Source organism: Lagenorhynchus albirostris, chromosome 1, assembly GCF_949774975.1.
Source record: "Lagenorhynchus albirostris chromosome 1, mLagAlb1.1, whole genome shotgun sequence".
In the NCBI taxonomy this organism is placed as follows: domain Eukaryota; kingdom Metazoa; phylum Chordata; class Mammalia; order Artiodactyla; family Delphinidae; genus Lagenorhynchus; species Lagenorhynchus albirostris.
Window position 1 is genome coordinate 123,912,000 of NC_083095.1, and position 22,966 is coordinate 123,934,965.

General features: G+C 35.9%; 1 protein-coding gene across 3 annotated transcripts in view; it reads right to left on the reverse strand.

The window, feature by feature from the left end:
* Window positions 1–22,966, reverse strand: part of DENND4A (DENN domain containing 4A) — a 95,547-nt gene that overhangs the window by 63,205 nt on the left and 9,376 nt on the right. For all 3 annotated transcript variants that reach the window (XM_060152231.1, XM_060152224.1, XM_060152220.1), the window contains exons 3-6: window positions 7,530–7,599; window positions 5,796–5,965; window positions 4,736–4,977; window positions 1,224–1,290 (exon numbers count right to left, since the gene is read on the reverse strand). In XM_060152231.1, the coding sequence (XP_060008214.1) occupies window positions 1,224–1,290; window positions 4,736–4,977; window positions 5,796–5,965; window positions 7,530–7,599 (549 nt within the window). The remainder of the gene's footprint in view (window positions 1–1,223; window positions 1,291–4,735; window positions 4,978–5,795; window positions 5,966–7,529; window positions 7,600–22,966) is intronic.

Here is a 22,966-nt window from a genome sequence, read left to right on the forward strand (position 1 = left end):
ATGACTGACCTCTTCTAACTACTAACTCTTCTTACTCTGAATCCTATCTCTTTTCTTCTGTTTCTCAACATTTCCCTGATGCCATTTAACAAATCTGTATCGAAAGACTAAATTATTCATTTAATACAGTAAAACCAGAGTTAGCAAACCTATGGCCTCAAGGCAAATCCACAGGCCACCTGCTTTCATAAATAAAGTCTTATTAAAACTAAGCCATGCACATTTGTTTACGTGTTACCTATAGGTGCTTTTGTGCAATGAAAGCAGAGCTGCGTAGTTTCCAGAGAGACAGTATGGCCTTTACTGTAAAGACTGAAACACTGTTTCGGCCTCAACATAAAAAACTTGCCAACTTCTGCTATAAAACATATCTTTTATGTGTATTCAAACTGAGTGTGCTATATGTATTCTGGCACCAAATAACAAGAAGTAACTTGGGATGATATGTAGATATGCAGACTACTTATAAAGCTTATCAAAATGATATTTTTCTAGACATTTAATCTGTATCAATATATTAATGCAATTAATTTAATCTACATTTAAAATTTTATGCAGATTTATACAAATTTGCAAATATCTATTTATAAATGATTTCTAATTTTGAATGATACTCCATTAAGGGCTGTGATAAATACAAGGCACATATAGTGATAATACATGAAATAGTTTCTCAAAATCACTTCAAAAATCCTGATTAAATAGATTCAAAAGACAACTTACATATAAAGAGCATAGACAAAAAAGAAATGTAAACAGAAGACTAAAGATAAAGTCAACAGGGAAAAGAGATGGGGAAAATAATTGATGTTCACTTTAAACTTCCTCCTCTCACAAAGATATGAGCAATTCTTCCTGCAGTGTATGAAAGCTTTTTCTTTTATCTCTTCTAATACATTTAACTTAGGGAATAAGTGCCAAAGGCACAAATGTTCAAATACCAAGAATAAATTTAGGGAAAGCAGTGCCTTTTTACGTGTTCAAAACATCTACTGCTGTCTACTTCTTTGACTCTGCAACACTTTATCTAAGAGGAAACATTAGATGTCTGTCTGGGAGGCAGTTAATGAAACCATAAGGGTCCAAACTCCAACGTAAAACAGTATCTGGTTCTCTTTTGATTTCATTTGATTTTTTTACCCATATAAAATTGTTATTCTTATGGTACATTTTGACAGAGTCAATAATTATTTAACTAAGCACTTACATCATGAAAATCTTACCTGAACTAAAATCCGTGGTCTCTGAGGAGATGGAAAAGGAACTTTATGCATAAAATGAGAAATATGCCTTAAAAACAAACAAACAAACACCTGATTGATTCCAAAGTGAATACCATATGCTAATAAAGGTCAACATGTCACCACAAGTCCAGGTTGAGTCAAAAGCTCTGTGTACCTATAATTTCGAAATCCCTGCTACTACAAAAGCAAGTGAACAAACAACAACCAAAAATCATTTGTCCCAGGAAAGTTGCTTCTATCTAAACCCACCCACAAACTTTTCATATTAATACTTTCTCACATTCAATAACGTTTGTGCTATTAATGTCTGAAAAGCCACTGTAACTTCTCCCTCTCCCTAAGAAGATAACAAACAACGTATCAGAGATGTGGACATTACCAAACAAGCTAATTCTTGCATATACTTTTTAGTCAATTGCTCATATTTAAAAAATGAAGCAACCACTGAGTACTACAGAAAAATGAAAGAGTTTAACTGTTTCTAAAACATTAACAATATACTTTCTATTAGCAATAGGTTAAAAATTCTATTACTGATTTTATGGTTTTTTCCCCAGAAGAGAACAGATAAAAAGCTAGATTGATGGGTTTTGTTTTGAACACCATGGAAAAGAAAAAAGGCAACAATAGTGAACAATCCTTTTTTAAGGAATGAGTTATTTTATTTCTCTATTACTTTTTAACTATTTCCAAATCATCTTGGTTTCAGAACTGAGATAATTTCAACTGGATACAAAACATCAGAAGAGAAAATTATTAATTTTTTACAAACATGTTTTGACTGCCTGCTATATATAAGATACTGCCAGACATGTTGGGAATTATTACTACCAGTTTCTACTATTACGATACTCACAATCTAAGAACAAAAAGATAAGGGGAATGAGTTCCAGAGGACACATATCTGCTTGCATTATGTGAAGCAGTTAGAATAGCAGAAAACAAAGTGTGATCCATGAATACCTAAAGATCCCCAAGACCCATTCAGGGAGAATCTGCAAGGTCAAAGCTACTTTTTAAAGACACCATTTGCCATTTCCACTGTGTTGATATTTGCACTGATGGTGCAAAAGCCATTGCGGATAAAACTGCTGCCCCTTACTATGAATCAAGGGAGTGGCACTGAACTGTAGCTGTTGTATTCAGTTTCACTTAAGAATGTCTCGGATGAAGCAGTAAATACTATTAATTTTATTAAATTTTGACTCTGTAGTGTATACTTATAAATAATCTGTGTGATGAAAGGGGAAGAATGCATAAAGCACTTCTGCTGCATACAGGAGTATGATGTTTGTCTTGAGGAAGAGCAGTTGTGTGACTGAGTTGTGAGTGAATTAGCTGTTTTTGTTTTGCTGTGTTCCCACAGAATGCCATTTTTCCTTGAAAGAACAAAAGACATATTAACGTTATCCAATGTGGGTATTCAGTAGATATTTTCTACATTAAAATGAACAAAGTGAGGCTACTGCTTCAAGAAAAATAACTTACAGTACTTGTTGCCAATAATTAAATTCAAGCTTTCCAATAAAAAGAAATGTAGTACTGTCACATGCTACAGTATGGATGAACCTTGGAAACATTACGAAAAGATGAAAGGATCCAGTCAAAGAAGACCGCGTAAGTTGTTTAGAGCTGAGTGGATGAGTGGGGAATGGGGCAGGACACCTAATGGGTATGGGGTTTCTTTTAGGGGATGAAAATGTTCTAAAATTAGATTTTGGTAATGGTTGTACACCCTGTGAATGCATGTTTTAAAAAAACATTGAATTGTATACTAATTTAAATGGGTAAACTGTGTGATATGTGAATTATATTTCAATAAAGCTGTTTTTAAAAAGCCAAGGGAGAAATCAAAATGGAATACTAAAACCTTTTTCTCAGTTACCCCAAAGGAGGAACAAACAAACAAATAAGTAAATAAATTCAAGCTTTCAAGTGAAAATTAGAATCTTGCTACCATAAACTTGACAATTTCTCAATACTCAAAAAGTTTTCTGATGTAGGTGGTTATATTCACAAATCTGATTTTTAAATTTTGATAGCGAGATGTATCTATGTTAACTCAGTGAACCAGTATTTTCCAAATGACGAATGTATGATGCTACAAAATCACACATGTATAAAAGTTCCATTCAAAGAGATAAACCAATAGATTTTACTGTAACAGAGAAAGTTCATCACTAAAGTTTCAGATTCCACATTGACAGTAGCCTATAACAAACTATACTTGTCAAGTTTTGGTGCACTGTCAAAAAAGAAAATCCACAATTTTCTGAAAAGAGTATTCAAATGCCCTCCCTTTTCCACATACATATTTGTGTGAGGCCATGTTTTTTTCATTACGTCAACCAAAACAACATATTGCAACAGACTGAAAGCACAAGCATATATGAGAACCTAGCTATGGGACTTCCCTGGCAGTCCAGTGGTTAAGACTCCGTGCTCCCAATACAGGGGGCATGGGTTCCATGCCTGGTTGGGGAACTAAGATCCCACATGCCGCATGGCCAAAAAAAAATTAAAATAAGATAAAATGAGAACCTAGTTATGTTCAATTAAGCCAGACATTAGAGATTTGCAAAAAATGTAAAACAATGCCTCTTCTTCCTAATTTTTTTGTTTTAGGAAATGGTTATTTAAAAAAAAAGATATTTATGATAACATGTAATGGGTTTATCATTTTTTAAAATAAATTAATAAATATTTTTTAAGTTCTCTGTTTTAATTTCTAATGTAGTAAATATTAATAGATATAACACATTAAAAAAAGCTCTTTGGTGGAGAGTCTTCATTTTTAAGAGTATAAAGTGGTTCTGAGACCAAAAAATTTGAGAACTGGTGGATTAGAATACTGAGATGCAGGCAGAAAACTGCAAGGAAAAATTATAAAGTAATATTTTACATTGAATGTTCTTATAATAATTCTATCACTTTCAACTGTCATTAGAATCACAGAATTCTGCCTAAGAACACAAAAGAGCTTAAGTGACAGATGATATAAAATAAACAATAGTCAAATAGACAGTGGTGATGTTTAGATCTCATTTGTGTCAAACCTTACTACATTAAAGATTATTCAGTTTTAGTGATCTTAAAGTAAATCACAAAAATTTTAAAAAGAATAAAAAATACGTTTATCTAATGTTTCCTTTAAATTCATATCTAAAAATAGTAAGGAATATTTTAAAGGTCCATATAAACCCAAATTACATGTAAAATAAGAATTAACAAAACCTGTAAAAAAACCCGCTAATTAGGATCTCCAAACTTCACAAGAGTATCAAAAAGATGAAACATTTATTTCATTTTGTTAGAGATAAAATTATCTAAAATAACAAAACTGTAGGTATAATAGAGAACTGAATCAACCAAACTTTTTTTCTCTTGAAAAATCTAGCTTCCAAATAAAATTTACTCAATTACCAGTACAAATACACCACACATAATGGAAAGAGCTGCCAAATTTTGAACCAAAAAGGCTTCTAACTTACTTCTCAATTGGAAGGACATGAGGCCCAGAGATGGAATAACGATATAGAAAAGTCAGAAACTTCCTGAATGCATCAAAAAAAGGCCAGTGAGAGAGAAGACAGATGCATTTACTAGTGTGAATTGTCTTGGAACTATCAGACTTCTCATCTGCTGATGATGCTAAACCCAAAAGAAATCTCTGTTTTTCTGTGAGACTCTCTTCGGAGTATGGTTCATAAAACTGAATAGCAGCACCATAGACCTGGAAAACAAGTAATATATTTGATAAATATGCCTTATATCATTTATTCCAATCACATCATTAGTTAAATATTTAATGGATGAGCTATATTAGGAGCCATTATGTGCCTATGAGCCAAGCAAGGTGCCAGGTACCAGAAACCCAGTGGTGAAGAGATAACACTCTTGCTTTCTTGAAGTACTACATCGACAACAACAACAACAAAACTACACAGCACAACTCTCATGTCTCATTATTGGGGAAAAAAAGGTGTTTTAATTAAATTGCATTTGTTTTATAAAGAGTAAAAGCAACTGTATCAATATTCTCTATAAGAAAGTTATTGAAAATAATTATTTAATAGAGAGTGGGACAGAATTTTAGATAAGGAAATACAAATTCCAACTTCAGACAATTCACTGTATTTCTCTAGACCTCAATTTCCCAATATATAAAATGAAGATGTTAGACTAGATGATTTCCAAAGTCCATTCCAACAATATAACAGTTTATGATTCTAAATAACACTGCATATTTAATAATGTTTTTAGTATTACTTTAAAGTTTTTATAACACAGAAAACGAAGCAATGAAGGATCATCATTTGATGATGAAAAAAATCTTTCACTATATTCACAAAAAAAGCACTTGGGTATATGGGACAGAATGAAATTCTCTTTTCCTATGTCTCTGGATATAGTTATTTTAACAAAGTGGAAAAGGTGCGCGTAATAGATTCAATTTAACCAGTTATTTTTCTCTATTGTTCCTGCATATGAAACTTAAGACGTGAAAATGTACAAGAAATTTGCAGATATCATTTGTTAAATATACAGTACCTTTTCAGCTGAGGCTCCAGTTAACACAAATGTAGAAAATACAGGGAGAGGGTATTTGCTATTTGATGGCCAACATTCAATAGTTGCACCCATTGGTAAACAAAATAGGGGAACAGATTCTGGGAGTGAGAATGACTCATAATCTTCTTGAGGGTATCTACAAATTAGACCTATAAAAACAATAATAAATATTAGCTCATCATGTCTTGAATTTAGGCGCTCATAATTTGAATGAGGCTAAAATGCTTTATTATTTAACACTTTTGGAAGACCAAAACATTACATATATGTTCACCAAGTAACTCTGAATACTTTAGTAGGATTCATATAGATTTTAATCCTCAAACTATTCATATTAACTACGTAATATTTATCAAGTTTCATCCACAAAGGCTAGTAAGGTAAACAAGAAAAGATTATTCTAAAGCAACATACACAAATATAAACACACGCCTAAAAATTCATTTTGTGGTCACACTGCCTTAAAGCATATGAACATACTATTTTTTTTGAAATGTTCAAATGCATATATCCACTTCACTAGCTTTCAATAACTTTCCCTTAGGGTTTTTTTGACACATTAAAATAGATATTCTATAGGACTATATATATAACTTCTAGGACAAATACAAGAAAAATACACAAAAAAATAGAAGTCACATATTTACAATGTCTTTAAAATAGTACCAGCTTAACCCCAGCTTCTGAATAATCCCAGATTACATGAAAATAGAGTTTCAAGTGCCATATTATTTCATGTTAAATAGACTAGTCTAGAGAGTAGTCCAGGTATCTTCTACGTAACAAACCCTCAGAGAAGACTCTTGTCCTGGATTTTGTGGGACTAGAAACAGAAAATAGGTTCCCTGACCTTGAACCCTTAAAGTCAAGTGGAAACCATCACCAGACATGATGTTAAATACAAAATGATAAACTAAGAATATGAGTGGTTGGTCTGCTACACTAATATCTGTTTGACTTTGGACAAATCATGTACCTATAGGTCTCTGGTTTTCTCAACTATAAAGTGAGATGAACTAGATATAGAGGTCCAAGGCAGTTCTAAAATTCTCTAATTATATGCTAGCCAGCCAGTTAATCCCATGAGGATTTACGGTTAACTCTCCATTACTTTCTCAAGTCATGAAGTAACGGTATAGCCTTTAAGTAACTATAGAAATAGCGATGAACTATGGACCCCAGAAAATCACAGGTAGAAGAAGTTAGGAGTCTAGGACACTAACTTTAAAAATTTATTTTTTAAAAGGTTGAATCTGCACTCTTGTACATAATTTGATATTTTGAGGTTTCTGGCAATTCAACTATGTATTATAAAATTACAAGTTAGTTTATAATATTTCAGATTATTTTCAAATATAATTACATATGAACTATAGATTTGATTAAATTTAATATAAATATTAAGGAAACATTAATTTAAAAGGACAATAAATACTTTTCCACATTTTCTACTGATTTAAAAACTTAAAGAGAATGATATCTACTTATTAGTTATTTATTTAAACCTAATATTTTAAAAACCTTGCCTTCTTTTAAAATTAATATTCCATTAAGCAGCCAATAAAGTATGGATGAAGACAAAACAATCAAAAGACATGGGTTATAGTCCCAGTCCTGACACTAACACATCGTAAGACAGATTTTGTTTTTTTTCTTTAATCTTATTGGCCCCATAATACATTTATAAAGTATTCCATGAAAAATTATACTTACCAGCTTTGTAAGATATAGTGTTAGTCTTTGCCACCGATTTTTTATAACATAAGTACACTGCTGATCCCCACTGAATTAAAAAAAAAGGAAATATCATTAAATTGTAAAAGGTAGTAACTTAATAAAATGGAATCTCTTTGATCTCTCCAGGATGTATTTCCTAAGATGTAGTGACAGATTTCTTTCTATTTTCACTTGGTTATTTTGTCAGCATTTTATTGGAGTTATTGCCTAATTTTCTTTCAGAAGTAAAATGTAACATATTTTCCCCTTGCGATAGCAATAATATGAGGATAACGACCCTTTAAAACAAAACTAAATCACAAAAATTTAGATTTTATTCTAAGCCCAAACTCTGGGCAGAAATGATAAAAAGAAATACCTACTCGTGTATGTAGACCTTTCTTTTGATTCCACAACACCTTTCAGATATTGCCAGATTTTTCTCCAGTTCTTTATACCAAAACTCAAGAGTTGTAATTTGCCATATCCATTTCCTTATTTCCTATTCTTTCATGAATCCATTCCAAACCAGGTTTTAATCCCATCATTTTTTTAAAAGAACACTTTAACGACTTTAATGATGCCAAATGTAACAGTTGATTCCTAGTCTTCATCTTTTTCAACCTCTCAGCAGATTTTGATACCACTAACGACTCCCTTCCTGAAACATTTTCCTGTCTTGGCTTTTGAGGCATCACACTCTCCTGGGTCCCTCGCCACCAAATCTCTGGCCAGTCCTCAATCTCCCCTGTAGCATCCCCTCTCTTTTCCTGATCATTAAATGTGATCTTTTCTTTACTTTCTCTAAATGATCTCATCTGTTTAGTACCACGCCTTTAAATAACAGCTACTCTTCAAAGAGTCTCAAATTCCTAGTCCCAGCTACCAATGAGATGAAGAAGACTATGGGTAAAGCAGATCTGGGGGCAAAGAAAAGGAGTTTTAGACATCTTAAGTTTGAAACATCTATTAGACATCCAAGCATAGAGTCAAATGGAGGTAAGGTGAGAAGTCTGAAACGGATATGTAACTTAGGAGATGTCACCACTTGACATGAGGTGGTGACAGATACATTCACAGAGCACATTTCCTCACCTCCTTCAGGCCTCAACTCAAATGTCACTTTATTAGACAGCCTTCCTTTCATCACCTTACATACAATAACAAGTCTCCCTCTACCCTCCCCAGTCCTTCCTACTGCCCCTATCTGTTTGTTTGTTTTTTTTTTCTTTTTTCCATGCATAGATAGCACTTACCACCACTGGGCATATTGTATATTCTCTAATTTATTATCTGCCTCCCACCACTAGAACATAAGCTCCATGATGGTAAGGGCTTTGTTTTGTCCACTGCTGTATCTAGCACCCAAAACAGTGCCTATAATGTAGAAATACTTAATAAATACTTGTTAAAGGAATGAATGTGAGGGGATGTGTTTGTGCATACATGATGGAGAGGGCCTGCATGGACCAGTAAATGAGGACAGATACTTAGCACTGAGAACAAATATATAAAGAAAATACACTTATTTTAAGAAATACATTTTTTAAATTTTAAGAGATTACCATAACAAACACCCATTTACTCACCCCCTAGTTTTAACAAATGTTAACAATGACCTTATTTGCTTCCGATATTTTAATTTATAAAGAAATAAAAAAATTACAGATTTAACTAAAACCTCATCTTCCATCCCTTTCTGTCCTCTAGAGATTGAGGCATCACCTTCCATCCCTTTCTGTCCTCTAACTACTAGCCTGAAGCTAGCGCATTTCATTCACATGCATTTTAAAAATTTCTACTACGTAAATATACACATCTTTAAGTACGTAAAGATGTTTTGTATGCTTTATGACTTTAATAAATGGTGATGCGCTGAATATACTCCTTTATGGCTTGCTTTCTCACTCATCAAAATGATTTTGAGAATTAGTTACGTTGATACAGATCTACTTGCTTCATCTGAACCGCTGGATAGTATTCCATTAATGAAAGAAACAGTTTCTTTTATCCATTCCCCTACTGAGGGACATTTAGGTTGTTTCCTTTTGGGGGGACTATTATGAACAATGATACAATAAGTTGGCTCATCATCTAGAAATTTTGCACTTTCTCAAACATTTTTAATATGTCCCCAGCAGATTAGTATGTTAAATCCTAACTTATTTAGGACATTAAGTTATGCTCATTGCTCTGTTGGGATTTTATTTTTTAATAAACATTTCAATATTTTTGCATCAAAAGAATAGATGTATAAAATTCAAGTGGATATTATGAATGTAGGCAAACTGGACTTTTAGTTTATCTGGTGGGTAAAAAATTCATAAAGGGTCCTGTATTGCAATCTCAACTCCAGTTCCCAATAAGCCAAATTTGTAAAGATAACAAAATAACCTTCAATAACTTTTGTGATGATAAAAAAGGAACTATATAGGACCATGTGGATACGGTAGAAACCGAAAGGAATATCCTAAAATAAAAAATAAAGACTTAAAGTAAAAGTTAGAAGGGCCCTGGAAGAAAAGAGCCAAGGATACAAGAAGCTTCTTCTAAATTTCTTCTTATACAAAGGTTCAGCAAAAAAGGAAGTAGGAAGAGCCATTGTTCTTAAAATACTTTAAACATTTAACCCATAAAATATCTGCACTGTGGTTTGTCATGGCAAAAACCTTTCTTCTGGAATTACGTGCATGATTTAACTACTTGGTTGGTTAATAACTCCACTTTTCTAAATCAACTTGCTAAATCAAACACTGACATTCCCGAAAAGTTGTAAAACAAGAGCCACTTGTAGAGAATATTAAAAAAATACTCTCAATGAGCTAAAAACTGAGGAGAAAGTCCCAAATAAGCCAAAAATTTGCTGTGCAAATCAAAGCACCTGGACTAAATATCCTTAACTACACATTTTTGCAGTTTTGGAGCATATGACACTCTTAAGTTCTCTTCCAGCTCTAAAATATTCCTGTTCTATTCTAAATCAATCAAAGTCCAAATCACTTAAGGCTTATGGTTCAAAGGTTAAAAAACTAGTCATTCTTGAAAACTTTTGCCACAAGCTTTTATTTTTAAAAATATATTTATTATTTTTTAATTTTGTCTGCATCGGGTCTTGGTTGCTGCGCGTGGGCTTTCTCTAGTTGCTGCGAGCAGGGGCTACTCTTTGTTGTGGTGCTCCGGCTTCTCATTGTGGTGGCTAATCTTGTTGCGGAGCACAAGTTCTAGGTGCATGGGCTCAGCAGCTGTGGCTTGCGGGCTCTACAGCGCAGGCGCAGTAGTTGTGGCCCATGGGCTTAGTTGCTCTGCGGCCTGTGGGATCTTCCAGACTAGGGCTCGAACCCACGTCCCCTGAGTTGGCAGGTGGATTCTTGACCACTGCACCACCAGGGAAGGCCCCTTGCCTTTTTTTTTTTTAACATCTTTATTGGAGTATAATTGCTTTACAATGGTGTGTTAGTTTCTGCTTTATAACAAAGTGAATCAGTTATACATATACATATATCCCCATATCTCTGCCCTCTTGCGTCACCCTCCCTCTCACCCCTCTAGGTGGTCACAAAGAACCGAGCTGATCTCCCTGTGCTATGCGGCTGCTTCCCACTAGCTATCTATTTTACATTTGGTAGTGTATGTATGTCCATGCCATTTTTTGATGATGGCCATTCTGACTGGTGTGAGATGATATCACATTGTAGTTCTGATTTGCATTTCTCTAATGATTAATGATTTTGAGCATTCTTTCATGTCTTTGTTGGTAATCTGTATATGTTCTCTGGTGAAATGTCTATTTAGGTCTTCTGCCCATTTTTGGATTGGGTTGTTTGTTTTCTTGATATCGAGCTGCGTGAGCTGCTTATAAGTTTTGGAGATTAATCCTTTGTCAGGTGCTTCATTTGCAAATATTTTCTCCCATTCTGAGGGTTGTCTTTTCATCTTGTTTATGCTTTCCTTTGCTGTGCAAAAGTTTTTAAGTTTCATTAGGTCCCATTTGTTTATTTTTGTTTTTATTTCCATTACTCTAGGAGGTGTATCAAAAAAGATCTTGCTGTGATTTATGTCATGGAGTGTTGTGCCTATGTTTTCCTCTAAGAGTTTGATAGTGTCTGCCCTTACATTTAGGTCTTTAATCCACTTTGAGTTTATTTTTGTGTATGGTGTAAGGGAGTGTTCTAATTTCATTCTTTTACATGTAGCTGTCTAGTTCTCCCAGCACCACTTATTGAAGAGGCTGTCTTTTCTCCACTGTATATTCTTGCCTCCTTTATCAAAGATAAGGTGACCATATGTGTGTGGGTTTATCTCTGGGATTTCTAACCTGTTCCACTGATCTATATTTGTTTTTGTGCCAGTAACATACTGTCTTGATTACTGTAGCTTTGTAGTATAGTCTGAAGTAAGGGAGCCTGATTCCTCCAGCTCCGTTTTTCGTTCTCAAGATTGCTTTGGCTATTCGGCGCCACCAGGGAAGCCTTGTAGTATCCTTCTTTGTCTCTTGTGATAGTCTTTGTTTTAAAGTCTATTTTGTCTGATATGAGAATTGCTAATCAAGTCCAGGAAGCACAGAGAGTCCCATACAGGATAAATCCAAGGAGAGACACACCAAGACATGTATTAATCAAACTATCAAAAATTAAACACAAAGAAAAAATATTAAAAGCAGCAAGGTAAAACAACAAATAACATTTCTTTCTTTTTTCTTTTGTGTCTCAAACAAATTGTGAAATTTTTTGTTCTAGTTCTGTGAAAAATGTCAGTGGTAGTTTGATAGGGATTGCATTGTAACTGTAGATTGCTTTGGGCAGTAGAGTCATTTTCACTATGTTGATTCTTCCAATCCAAGAACATGGTATATCTCTCCATCTGTTGGTATCATCTTTAATTTCTTTCATCAGTGTCTTATAATGTTCTGCATACGGGTCTTTTGTCTCCTTAGGTAGGTTTATTCCTAGATATTTTATTCCTAGATTTATTTTATTTTATTTATTTATTATTTATTTATTTTATTCCTGGATTTATTTTATTTATTCCTAGATATTTTATTCATTTTGTTGCAATGGTAAATGGGAGTGTTTCCTTAATTTCTCTTTCAGATTTTTCAGCATTAGTGTATAGGAATGCCAGAGATTTCTGTGCATTAATTTTGTATCCTGCTACTTCACCAAATTCATTGATTAGCTCTAGTAGTTGTCTGGTGGCATCTTTAGGATTCTCTATGTATAGTAACATGTCAACTGCAAAGTGACAGCTTTACTTCTTCTTTTCCAATTTGGATTCCTTTTATTTCTTTTTCTTCTCTGATTGCGGTGGCTAAAACTTCCAAAACTATGTTTAATAATAGTGGTGAGAGTGGGCAACCTTGTCTTGTTCCTGATCGTAGTGGAAATGGTTTCAGTTTTTCACCACTGAGGACGATGTTGGCTGTGGATTTGTCATATATGGCCTTTATTATGTTGAGGTAAGTTCCCTCTATGCCTACTTTCTGGAGGGTTTTTATCATAAATGGGTGTTGAATTTTGTCAAAACCTTTCTCTGCATCTACTGAGATGATCATACGGTTTTTCTCCTTTGATTTGTTAATATGGTGTATCACATTGATTTGTGTATATTGAAGAATCCTTGCATTCCTGGGATAAACCCCACTTGATCACGGTGTATGATCCTTTTAATGTGCTGTTGGATTCTGTTTGCTAGTATTTTGAGGATTTTTGCATCTATATTCATCAGTGATATTGGCCTGTAGGTGTCTTTCTTTGTGACATCTTTGTCTGGTTTTGGTATCAGGGTGATGGTGGCCTAGTAGAGTTTGAGTGTGTTCCTCCCTCTGCTACATTTTGGAAGAGTTTGAGAAGGATAGGTGTTAGCTCTTCTCTAAATGTTTGACAGAATTCGCCTGTGAAGCCGTCTGGTCCTGGGCTTTTGTTTGTTGGAAGATTTGTAATCACAGTTTCAATTTCAGTGCTTGTGATTGCTCTGTTCATATTTTCTATTTCTTCCTGGTTCAGTCTTGGAAGGTTACGCATTTCTAAGAATTTGTCCATTTTTTCCAGGTTGTCCATTTTTTTAAAATAAATTTATTTATTTTAGTTTATTTATCTTTGGCTGCATTGTGTCTTCATTGCCCCACGTGGGCTTTCTGTAGTTGCGGCAAGTAGGGGCTACTCTTCATTGCAGTGTGTGGGCTTCTCATTGCGGTGGCTTCTCTGGTTGCGGAGCATGGGCTCTAGGTGTGCGGGCTTCAGTAGTTGTGGCACATGGGCTCAGTAGTTGTGGCTTGCGGGCTCTAGAGTGCAGGCTCAGTAGTTGTGGCGCACGGGCTTAGTTACTCTGTGGCATGTGGGCTCTTCCCAGACCAGGGATCGAACCTGTGTCCACTACACTAGCAGGCAGATTCTTAACCACTGCGCCACCAGGGAAGTCCCCAGGTTGTCCATTTTATTGACATATAGTTGCTTTTAGTAATCTCTCATTATCCTTTGTATTTCTGCAGTGTCAGTTGTTACTTCTCCTTTTTCATTTCTAGTTCTATTGATTTGAGTTTTCTCCCTTTTTTTCTTGATGAGTCTGGCTAATGGTTTATCAATTTTGTTTATCTTCTCAAAGAACCAGCTTTTAGTTTTATTGATCTTCGCTATCATTACCTTCATTTCTTTTTCATTTATTTCTGATCTGATCTTTATGAGTTCTTTCCTTCTGCTAAGTTTGAGGGTTTTTTGTTCTTCTTTCTCTAAGTGTTTTAGGTGTAAGGTTAGGTTGTTTGAGATGTTTCTTGTCTCTTAAGGTAGGATTGTATTGCTATAAACTTCCCTCTTAGAACTGCTTTTGCTGCATTCTATAGGTTTTGGGTCATCATGTTTCCATTGTCATTTATATCTAGGTATTTTTTGATTTCCTCTTTGATTTCTTCAGTGATCTCTTGGTTATTAACTAGTGTATTGTTCAGCCTCCATGCATTTGTATTTTTTACAGATTTTTTCCTGTAATTGAAATCTAGTCTCATAGTGATGTGGTCGGAAAAGATGCTTGATACGATTTCAATTTTCTTAAATTTACCAAGGCTTCATTTGTGACCCAAGATATGATCTATCCTGGAGAATGTTCCATGAACACTTGAGAAGAAAGTGTATTCTGTTGTTTCTGGATGGAATGTCCTATAAATATCAATTAAGTCCATCTTGTTTAATGTATCATTTAAAGCTTATGTTTCCTTATTTATTTTCATTTTGGATGATCTGTCCACTGGTGAAAGTAGGGTGTTAAAGTCCCCTACTATGAATGTGTTACTGTCGATTTCCCCTTTTATGGCTGTTAGTATTTGCCTTATGTATTGAGGTGCTCCTACGTTGGGTGCATAAATATTTACAATTGTTATATCTTCTTCTTGGAATGATATGTTGATCATTATGTAGTGTCCTTTTTTTTTTCCTTTTATTTTTGTTTTTATTTGCGGTATGTGGGCCTCTCACTGTTGTGGCCTCTCCTGTTGCGGAGCACAGGCTCCAGACACACAGGCTCAGCGGCCATGGCTCACGGGCCCAGCCACTCCGCGGCATGTGGGATCTTCCTGGACCGGGGCACGAACCCGTATCCCCTGCATCAGCATGCGGACTCTCAACCACTGCGCCACCAGGGAAGCCTTGTGGTATCCTTCTTTGTCTCTTGTGAATAGTCTTTGTTTTAAAGTCTATTTTGTCTGATATGAGAATTGCTAATCAAGTCCAGGAAGCACAGAGAGTCCCATACAGGATAAATCCAAGGAGAGACACACCAAGACATGTATTAATCAAAGTATCAAAAATTAAACACAAAGAAAAAATATTAAAAGCAGCAAGGGAAAAACAACAAATAACATACAAGGGAATCCCATAGGGTTAACAGCTGATCTTTCAGGAGAAACTCTGCAAGCCAGATGGGAGTGGCAGGACATATTTAAAGTGATGAAGGGGGAAAACCTACAACCAAGATTACTCTACCCAGCAAGGATCTCATTCAGATTTGACAGAGAAACTAAAACCTTTACAGACAAGCAAAAACTAAGAGAATTCAGCACCACCAAACCAGCTCTACAACAAATGCTAAAGGAAATTCTCTAGGCAGCAAACACAAGAGAAGGAAAATACCTACAAAAACCCAAAACAATTAAGAAAATGGTAATAGGAACATACATATCAATACTTACCTTAAATGTAAATGGATTAAATGCTCCAACCAAAGGACATAGACTGGCTGAATGGATACAAAAACAAGACCCGTATATATGCTGTCTACAAGAGACCCACTTCAGACCTAGGGACACATACAGACTGAAAGTGAGGGGATGGAAAAAGATATTCCATGCTATAAGCTTTTATTTATTTATTTATTTATTTTTTGCGGTATATGGGCTTCTCACTGTTGTGGCCTCACCTGTTGCAGAGCACAGGCTCCGAACGTGCAGGCTCAGCGGCCATGGCTCACGGGCCTAGGCGCTCCATGGCACGTGGGATCTTCCCAGACCGGGGCATGAACCCGTGTACCCTGCATCGGCAGGCGGACTCTCAACCACTGCCCCAACAGGGAAGCCCGCCATAAGCTTTTAATGGGAGGTGGAGAAGTGGGGGAAACATTTTTTGAGGCCAAAGCTGTAAACCTGGTACAAAAATCATGTATGAACTTGGGGAAAGACTCAACATGCATTTCCTCATGTCCATTAGACTGTTTTTTGGGTTTGGGTTTTTTGGGTTTTTTTCCTCCTGGTTTTGAAAACTAGTAGATGCTTTCAATCAAGCCACCTAATCTCCCCAAATCAAAAATAAGCTATAATAACTATACCCTTGAGTATTATCCACACATCAATAATTTAAATCTAACCTTTGTCTGATTCTCTATATAAACATTTGGCAGATATGAAAACAAGTTACCTGCATTGCATGTCTATTTTAGTTTTTCTGAACGAGTTAGAAGTCATTGTACGTCTCCTACAGAGATCTAAATTTGCTTTTACTACCTTATAGTCAATGGAAACAAAGATTGTTAAAAGATATAAACCACAACCCATTGCTTAAAATAAGACCTACCACTAAGATTAGGGAACTTTCTCTATATTCAGGACTGATACTAGATTTAAGAGTAAGAAAATAGGATGGTGGAGTAGAAGGACGTGCTCTCACTCCCTCTTGCGAGAACACCAGAATCACAACTAGCTGCTGGACAATCATCGAAAGGAAGACACTGGAACTCACCAAAAAAGATACACCACATCCAAAGACAAAGGAGAAGCCACAATGAGACGGCAGGAGGGGCGCAATCACAGTAAAATCAAATCCCATAACTGCTGGGTGGGTGACTCACAGACTGGAGAACACTTATACCACAGAAGTCAACCCACTGGAGTGAAGGTTCTGAGCCCCACATCAGGCTTCCCAACCTGGCGGTCTGGCAATGGAAGGAGGAATTCCTACAAAATCAGACTTTGAAGTTTAGTGGGAATTGACTGCAGGACTTCGACAGGACTGGGGGAAACAGAGACTCCAGTCTTGGAGGGCACACACAAAGTAGTGTGCACATTGGGACACAGGGGAAGGAGCAGTGGCCCTATAGGAGACTGAACCAGACCTACCTGCTAGTGTTGGAGCCTCTCCTGCAGAGGTGGGAGGTGGCTGTGGCTCACCATGGGGACAAGGACACTGGCAGCAGAAGTTCTGGGAAGTACTCCTTGGTGTGAGCCCTCCCAGAGTCTGTCATTAGCCCCACCAAAGACCCCAGGTAGGCTCCACTGTTCGGTTGCCTCAGGCAAAACAACCAACAGGGAGGGAACCCAGCCCCGCCCATCAACAGTCAAGCAGATTAAACTTTTACTGAGCTCTGCTCACCAGAGCAACAGTCAGCTCTACCCACCACCAGTCCCTCCCATCAGGAAACTTGCACAAGCCTCTTAGATAGCCTCATCTACCAGAGGGCAGACACCTGAAGCCAAGAAAAACTACAATCCTGCAGCCTGTGGAACAAAAACCACATTCACAGAAAGATAGACAAGATGAAAAGGCAGAGGGCTATGTACCAGATGAAGGAACAAGATAAAACGCCAGAAAAACAACTAAATGAGGTGGAGATAGGCAACCTTCCAGAAAAAGAATTCAGAATAATGATAGTGAAGATAATCCAGGACCTCGGAAAAAGAAGATGCAAGAAATGTTTAACGAAGACCTAGAAGAATTAAAGAACAAACAGAGATGAACAATACAAAACTGAAATGAAAACTACACTAGAAGGAATCAATAGCAGAATAACTGAGGCAGAAGAACGGATAAGTGACCTGGAAGACAGAATGGTGGAATTCACTGCTGCCAAACAGAATAAAGAAAAAGAATGAAAAGAAATGAAGACAGCCTAAGAGACCTCTGGGACAACATTAAGCGTAACAACATTCGCATTATAGGGGTTCCAGAAGGAGAAGAGAGAGAGAAAGGACCAGAGAAAATATTTGAAGCGATTATAGTCAAAAACTTCCCTAACATGGGAAAGGAAATAGCCACCCAAGTCCAGGAAGCTCAGAGAGTCCCATACAGGATAAACCCAAGGAGAAACACACTGAGACACATAGTACTCAAATTGGCAAAAATTAAAGACAAAGAAAAATTACTGAAAGCAGCAAGGGAAAAATGACAAATAACATACAAGGGAACTCCCATAAGGTAAACAGCTGGTTTCTCAGCAGAAACTCTACAAGCCTGAAGGGAGTGGCATGATATACTTAAAGTGATGAAAGGGAAGAACCTACAACCAAGATTACTCTACCCAGCAAGGATCTCAATTAGATTCGATGGAGAAACCCTAATCAAAAGCTTTACAGACAAGCCAAAGCTAAGAGGATTCAGCACCACCAAACCAGCTCTACAACAAATGCTAAAGGAACTTCTCTAAGTGGGGAACACAAGAGAAGAAAAGGACCTACAAAAACAAACCCAAAACAATTAAGAAAATGGTCATAGGAACATACATATCGCTAATTACCTTAAACGTGAATGGATTAAATGCTCCAACCAAAAGACACAGGCTTGCTGAATGGATACAAAAATAAGACCCATATATATGCTGTCTACAAGAGACCCACTTCAGCCCTAGGGACACATAAACTGAAAGTGAGGGGATGAAAAAAGATATTCCATGTAAATGGAAATCAAAAGAAAGCTGGAGTAGCTATACTCATATCAGATAAAATAGACTTTAAAATAAAGAATGTTACAAGAGACAAGGAAGGACACTGCATAATGATCAAGGGATCAATCCAAGAAGAAGATGTAACAATTATAAATATATATGCACACAACATAGGAGCACCTCAATACATAAGGCAACTGCTAACAGGTATAAAGAGGAAATCAACAGTAACACAATAATAGTGGGGGCTTTAACACCTCACTTACACCAATGGACAGATTATCCAAAATGAAAATAAACAAGGAAACATAAGCTTTAAATGGCACAACAGACCAGACAGATTTAATTGATATTTATAGGACATTCCATCCCAAAACACCAGACTACGCTTGCTTCTCAAGTGCACATGGAACATTCTCCAGGATAGATCACATCTTGGGTCACAAATCAAGCCTCAGTAAATTTAAGAAAATTGAAATCATATCAAGCATCTTTTCTGACCAGAACGCTACGAGATTACAAATGAATTACAGGGAAAAAAACTTTAAAAACACAAACACATGGAGGCTAAACAATATGTTACTAAATAACCAAGAGATCACTGAAGAAATCAAAAAGGAAATACCTAGAGACAAATGATAATGAAAACATGATGATCCAAAACTTATGGGATGCAGCAAAAGCAGTTCTAAGAGGGAAGTTTATAGCTATACAAGCCTACCTCAAGAAACGAGAAAAATCTCAAATAAACAATCTAACCTTACACCTAAAGGAACCAGAGAAAGAAGAACAAAGAAAACTCAAAGTTAGCAGAAGGAAAAAAATCATAAAGATCAGAGCAGAAATAAATGAAATAGAAACAAAGAAAACAGTAGCAAAGATCAATAAAACTAAAAGCTGGTTCTTTGAGAAGATAAACAAAATTGATAAACCATTAGCCAGACTCATCAAGAAAAAGAGGGAGAGGACTCAAATCAATAAAATTAGAAATGAAAAAGGAGAAGTTACAACAGACACCACAGAAATACAAAGCATCCTAAGAGACTACTACAAGCAACTCTATGCCAATAATATGCACAACCTGGAAGAAATGGACAAATTCTTAGAAAGGTATAACCTTTCACGACTGAACCAGGAATAGAGAATATGAACAGACCAATTACAAGTAATGAAATTGAAACTGTATTAAAAATCTTCCAACAAACAAAAGTCCAGGACCAGATGGCTTCAAAAGTGAACTCTATGAAACATTAACATAAGAGCTAACACCCATCCTTCTCAAACTCTTCCAAAAAATTACAGAGGGAGGAACACTCCCAAACTCACTCTATGAGGCCACCATCCCCCTGATACCAAAACCAGACAAAGATACTACAAAAACAGAAAATTACAGAACAATATCACTGATGAATATAGATGCAAAAATCCTCAACCAAATACTAGCAAACAGAATCCAACAACACATTAAAAGGATCATACACCATGATCAAGTGGGATTTATCCCAGGGATGCAAGTATTCTTCAATATATGCAAATCAATCAATGTGATACACCATATTAACAGATTGAATAAAAACCATATGATCATCTCAATAGATGCAGGAAAAACTTTTGACAGAATTCAACACCCATTTATGAAAAGAACTCTCGAGAAAGTGGGCACAGAGGGAACCTACCTCAACATAATAAAGGCCATATATGACAAACCCACAGCAAACATCATTCTCAATGGTGAAAAACTGAAAGCATTTCCACTAAGATCAGTAACAAGACAAGGAGGTCCACTCTCACCACTATTATTCAACATAGTTTTGGAAGTCCTAGCCAGAGAAGAAAAAGAAATAAAAGGAATACAAATTGGAAAAGAAGAAGTAAAACTGTCACTGCTTGCAGATGACATGATACTATACATAGAGAAGCCTAAAAATGCCACCAGAAAACTACTGGAGCTAATCAATGAATTTGGTAAAGTTGCAGGATACAAAATTAATGCACAGAAATCTCTTGCATTCCTATACACTAATGTTGAAAAATCTGAAAGAGAAATTAAGGAAACACTCCCATTTACCATTGCAACAAAAAGAATAAAATATCTAGGAATAAACCTACCTAAGGAGACAAAAGACCTGTATGCAGAAAATTATAAGACACTGATGAATGGAATTAAACATGATACCAACAGATGGAGAGATATACCATGTTCTTGGATTGGAAGAATCAACATAGTGAAAATGACTCTACTGCCCAAAGCAATCTACAGTTACAATGCAATCCCTATCAAATTACCAATGGCATTTTTTACAGAACTAGAACAAAAAATCTTAAAATTTGTATGGAGACACGAAAGACCCCGAATAGCCAAGGCAGTCGTGAGAAAGAAAAACAGAGCTGGAGGAATCAGACTCCCTGACTTCAGATTATACTACAAAGCTACAGTAATCAAGACAATATGGTACTGGCACAAAAACAGAAACATAGATCAATGGAACAAGATAGAAAGCCCAGAGATAAACCCACGCACCTATGGTCAACTCATCTATGACAAAGGAGGCAAGAATATACAATGGAGAAAAGACAGTCTCTTCAGTAAGTGGTGTTGGGAAAACTGGACAGGTACATTTAAAAGAATGAAATTAGAACACTCCCTAATACCATACACAAAAATAAACTCAAAATGGATTAGAGACCTAAATGTAAGACAGGACACTATAAAACTCTTAGAGGAAAACATAGGAAGAACACTCTTTGACATAAATCACAGCAAGATCTTTTTTGATCCACCTCCTAGAGTAATGGAAATAAAAACAAAAATAAACAAATGCAAAGGAAAGCATAAAGAAGATGAAAAGACAACCCTCAGAATGGCAGAAAATATTTGCAAATAAATCAACGGACAAAGGATTAATCTGCAAAATATATAACCAGCTCATGCAACTCAATATTAAAGCAAGGAACAACCCAATCCAAAAATGGGCAGAAGACTAAACACACATTTCTCCAAAGAAGACATACATATGGCCACGAAGCACATCAAAAGCTGCTCAACATCACTAATTATTAGAGAAATGCAAATCAAAACTACAATGAGGTATCACCTCAAACCAGTTAGAATGGGCATCATCAGAAAATCTACAAACAACAAATGCTGGAGAGGGTGTGGAGAAAAGGGAACCCTTGCACTGTTGGTGGGAATGTAAAATGATACAGCCACTATGGAGAACAGTATGGAGGTTCCCTAAAAAACTAAAAATAGAATTACCATATGATCCAGCCATCCCCCTACTGGGCATATACCCAGAGAAAACCATAATTCAAAAAGACACATGCACTGCAATGTTCACTGCAGTACTATTTACAATAGCCAGGTCATGGAAGCAACCTAAATGCCCATCAACAGACAAATGGATAAAGAAGATGTGGTATATATATATACAATGGAATACTACTCGGCCATAAAAAGGAAAGAAATTGGGTCATTTGTTAAGATGTGGATGGATCTAGAGACTGTCATACAGAGTGAAGTAAGTCAGAAAGAGAAAAACAAATATCGTATATTAACGCATGTATGTGGAACCTAGAAAACTGGTACAGATGAACCGGTTTGCAGGCCAGAAGTTGAGACACAGATGTAGAGAACAAACGTATGGACACCAAGGGGGGAAAGACGCAGGGGGGGTGGGGATGGTGATGTGCTGAATTGGGCGATTGGGATTGACATGTATACACTGATGTGTATAAAATTGACGACTAATAGGAGCTTGCTGTATAAAAAAATAAAATAAAATTCAAAAATTAAGAAAAAAAAGAGTTAAGAAAATAAACATTTAAGAGGTTTTTATTCCTATAATGTTTCTTAAGAGAACTGAGAGGACCTTAAACACTGGGCAAAAATAAAATAAAACAACTCTTCCTTGCTGTATGTCAATTATATCTCAATAAAACTGAAAAAAAAGAAAATCTCATCCTCAGTCGTTAAATGCACATAAAAGGGACTGAATAAGCAGAGTTAACTAAGGAATAATTAATAACAGCTAATGTTTACATAGCACTTACTAGGTACTATCCTAAGTTCTTTACAGATATGAAACATTTAATCTTCACAAAAAGCCTGTGAAATAAAATACTACTTTATCCTTGTTTCATGCATGAGGAAACTGAGGCACAAAGAGTCAAAGAACTTGTCCAAGACATGCATCTGGAATGCAAATCCAGCAGGTTAGCTGGAGTCCATTCTGTTCACACTATGTTACACTGCCTCTTTATTCTTTCAGCAGAGAATTAATGCTCTCTGACAACAC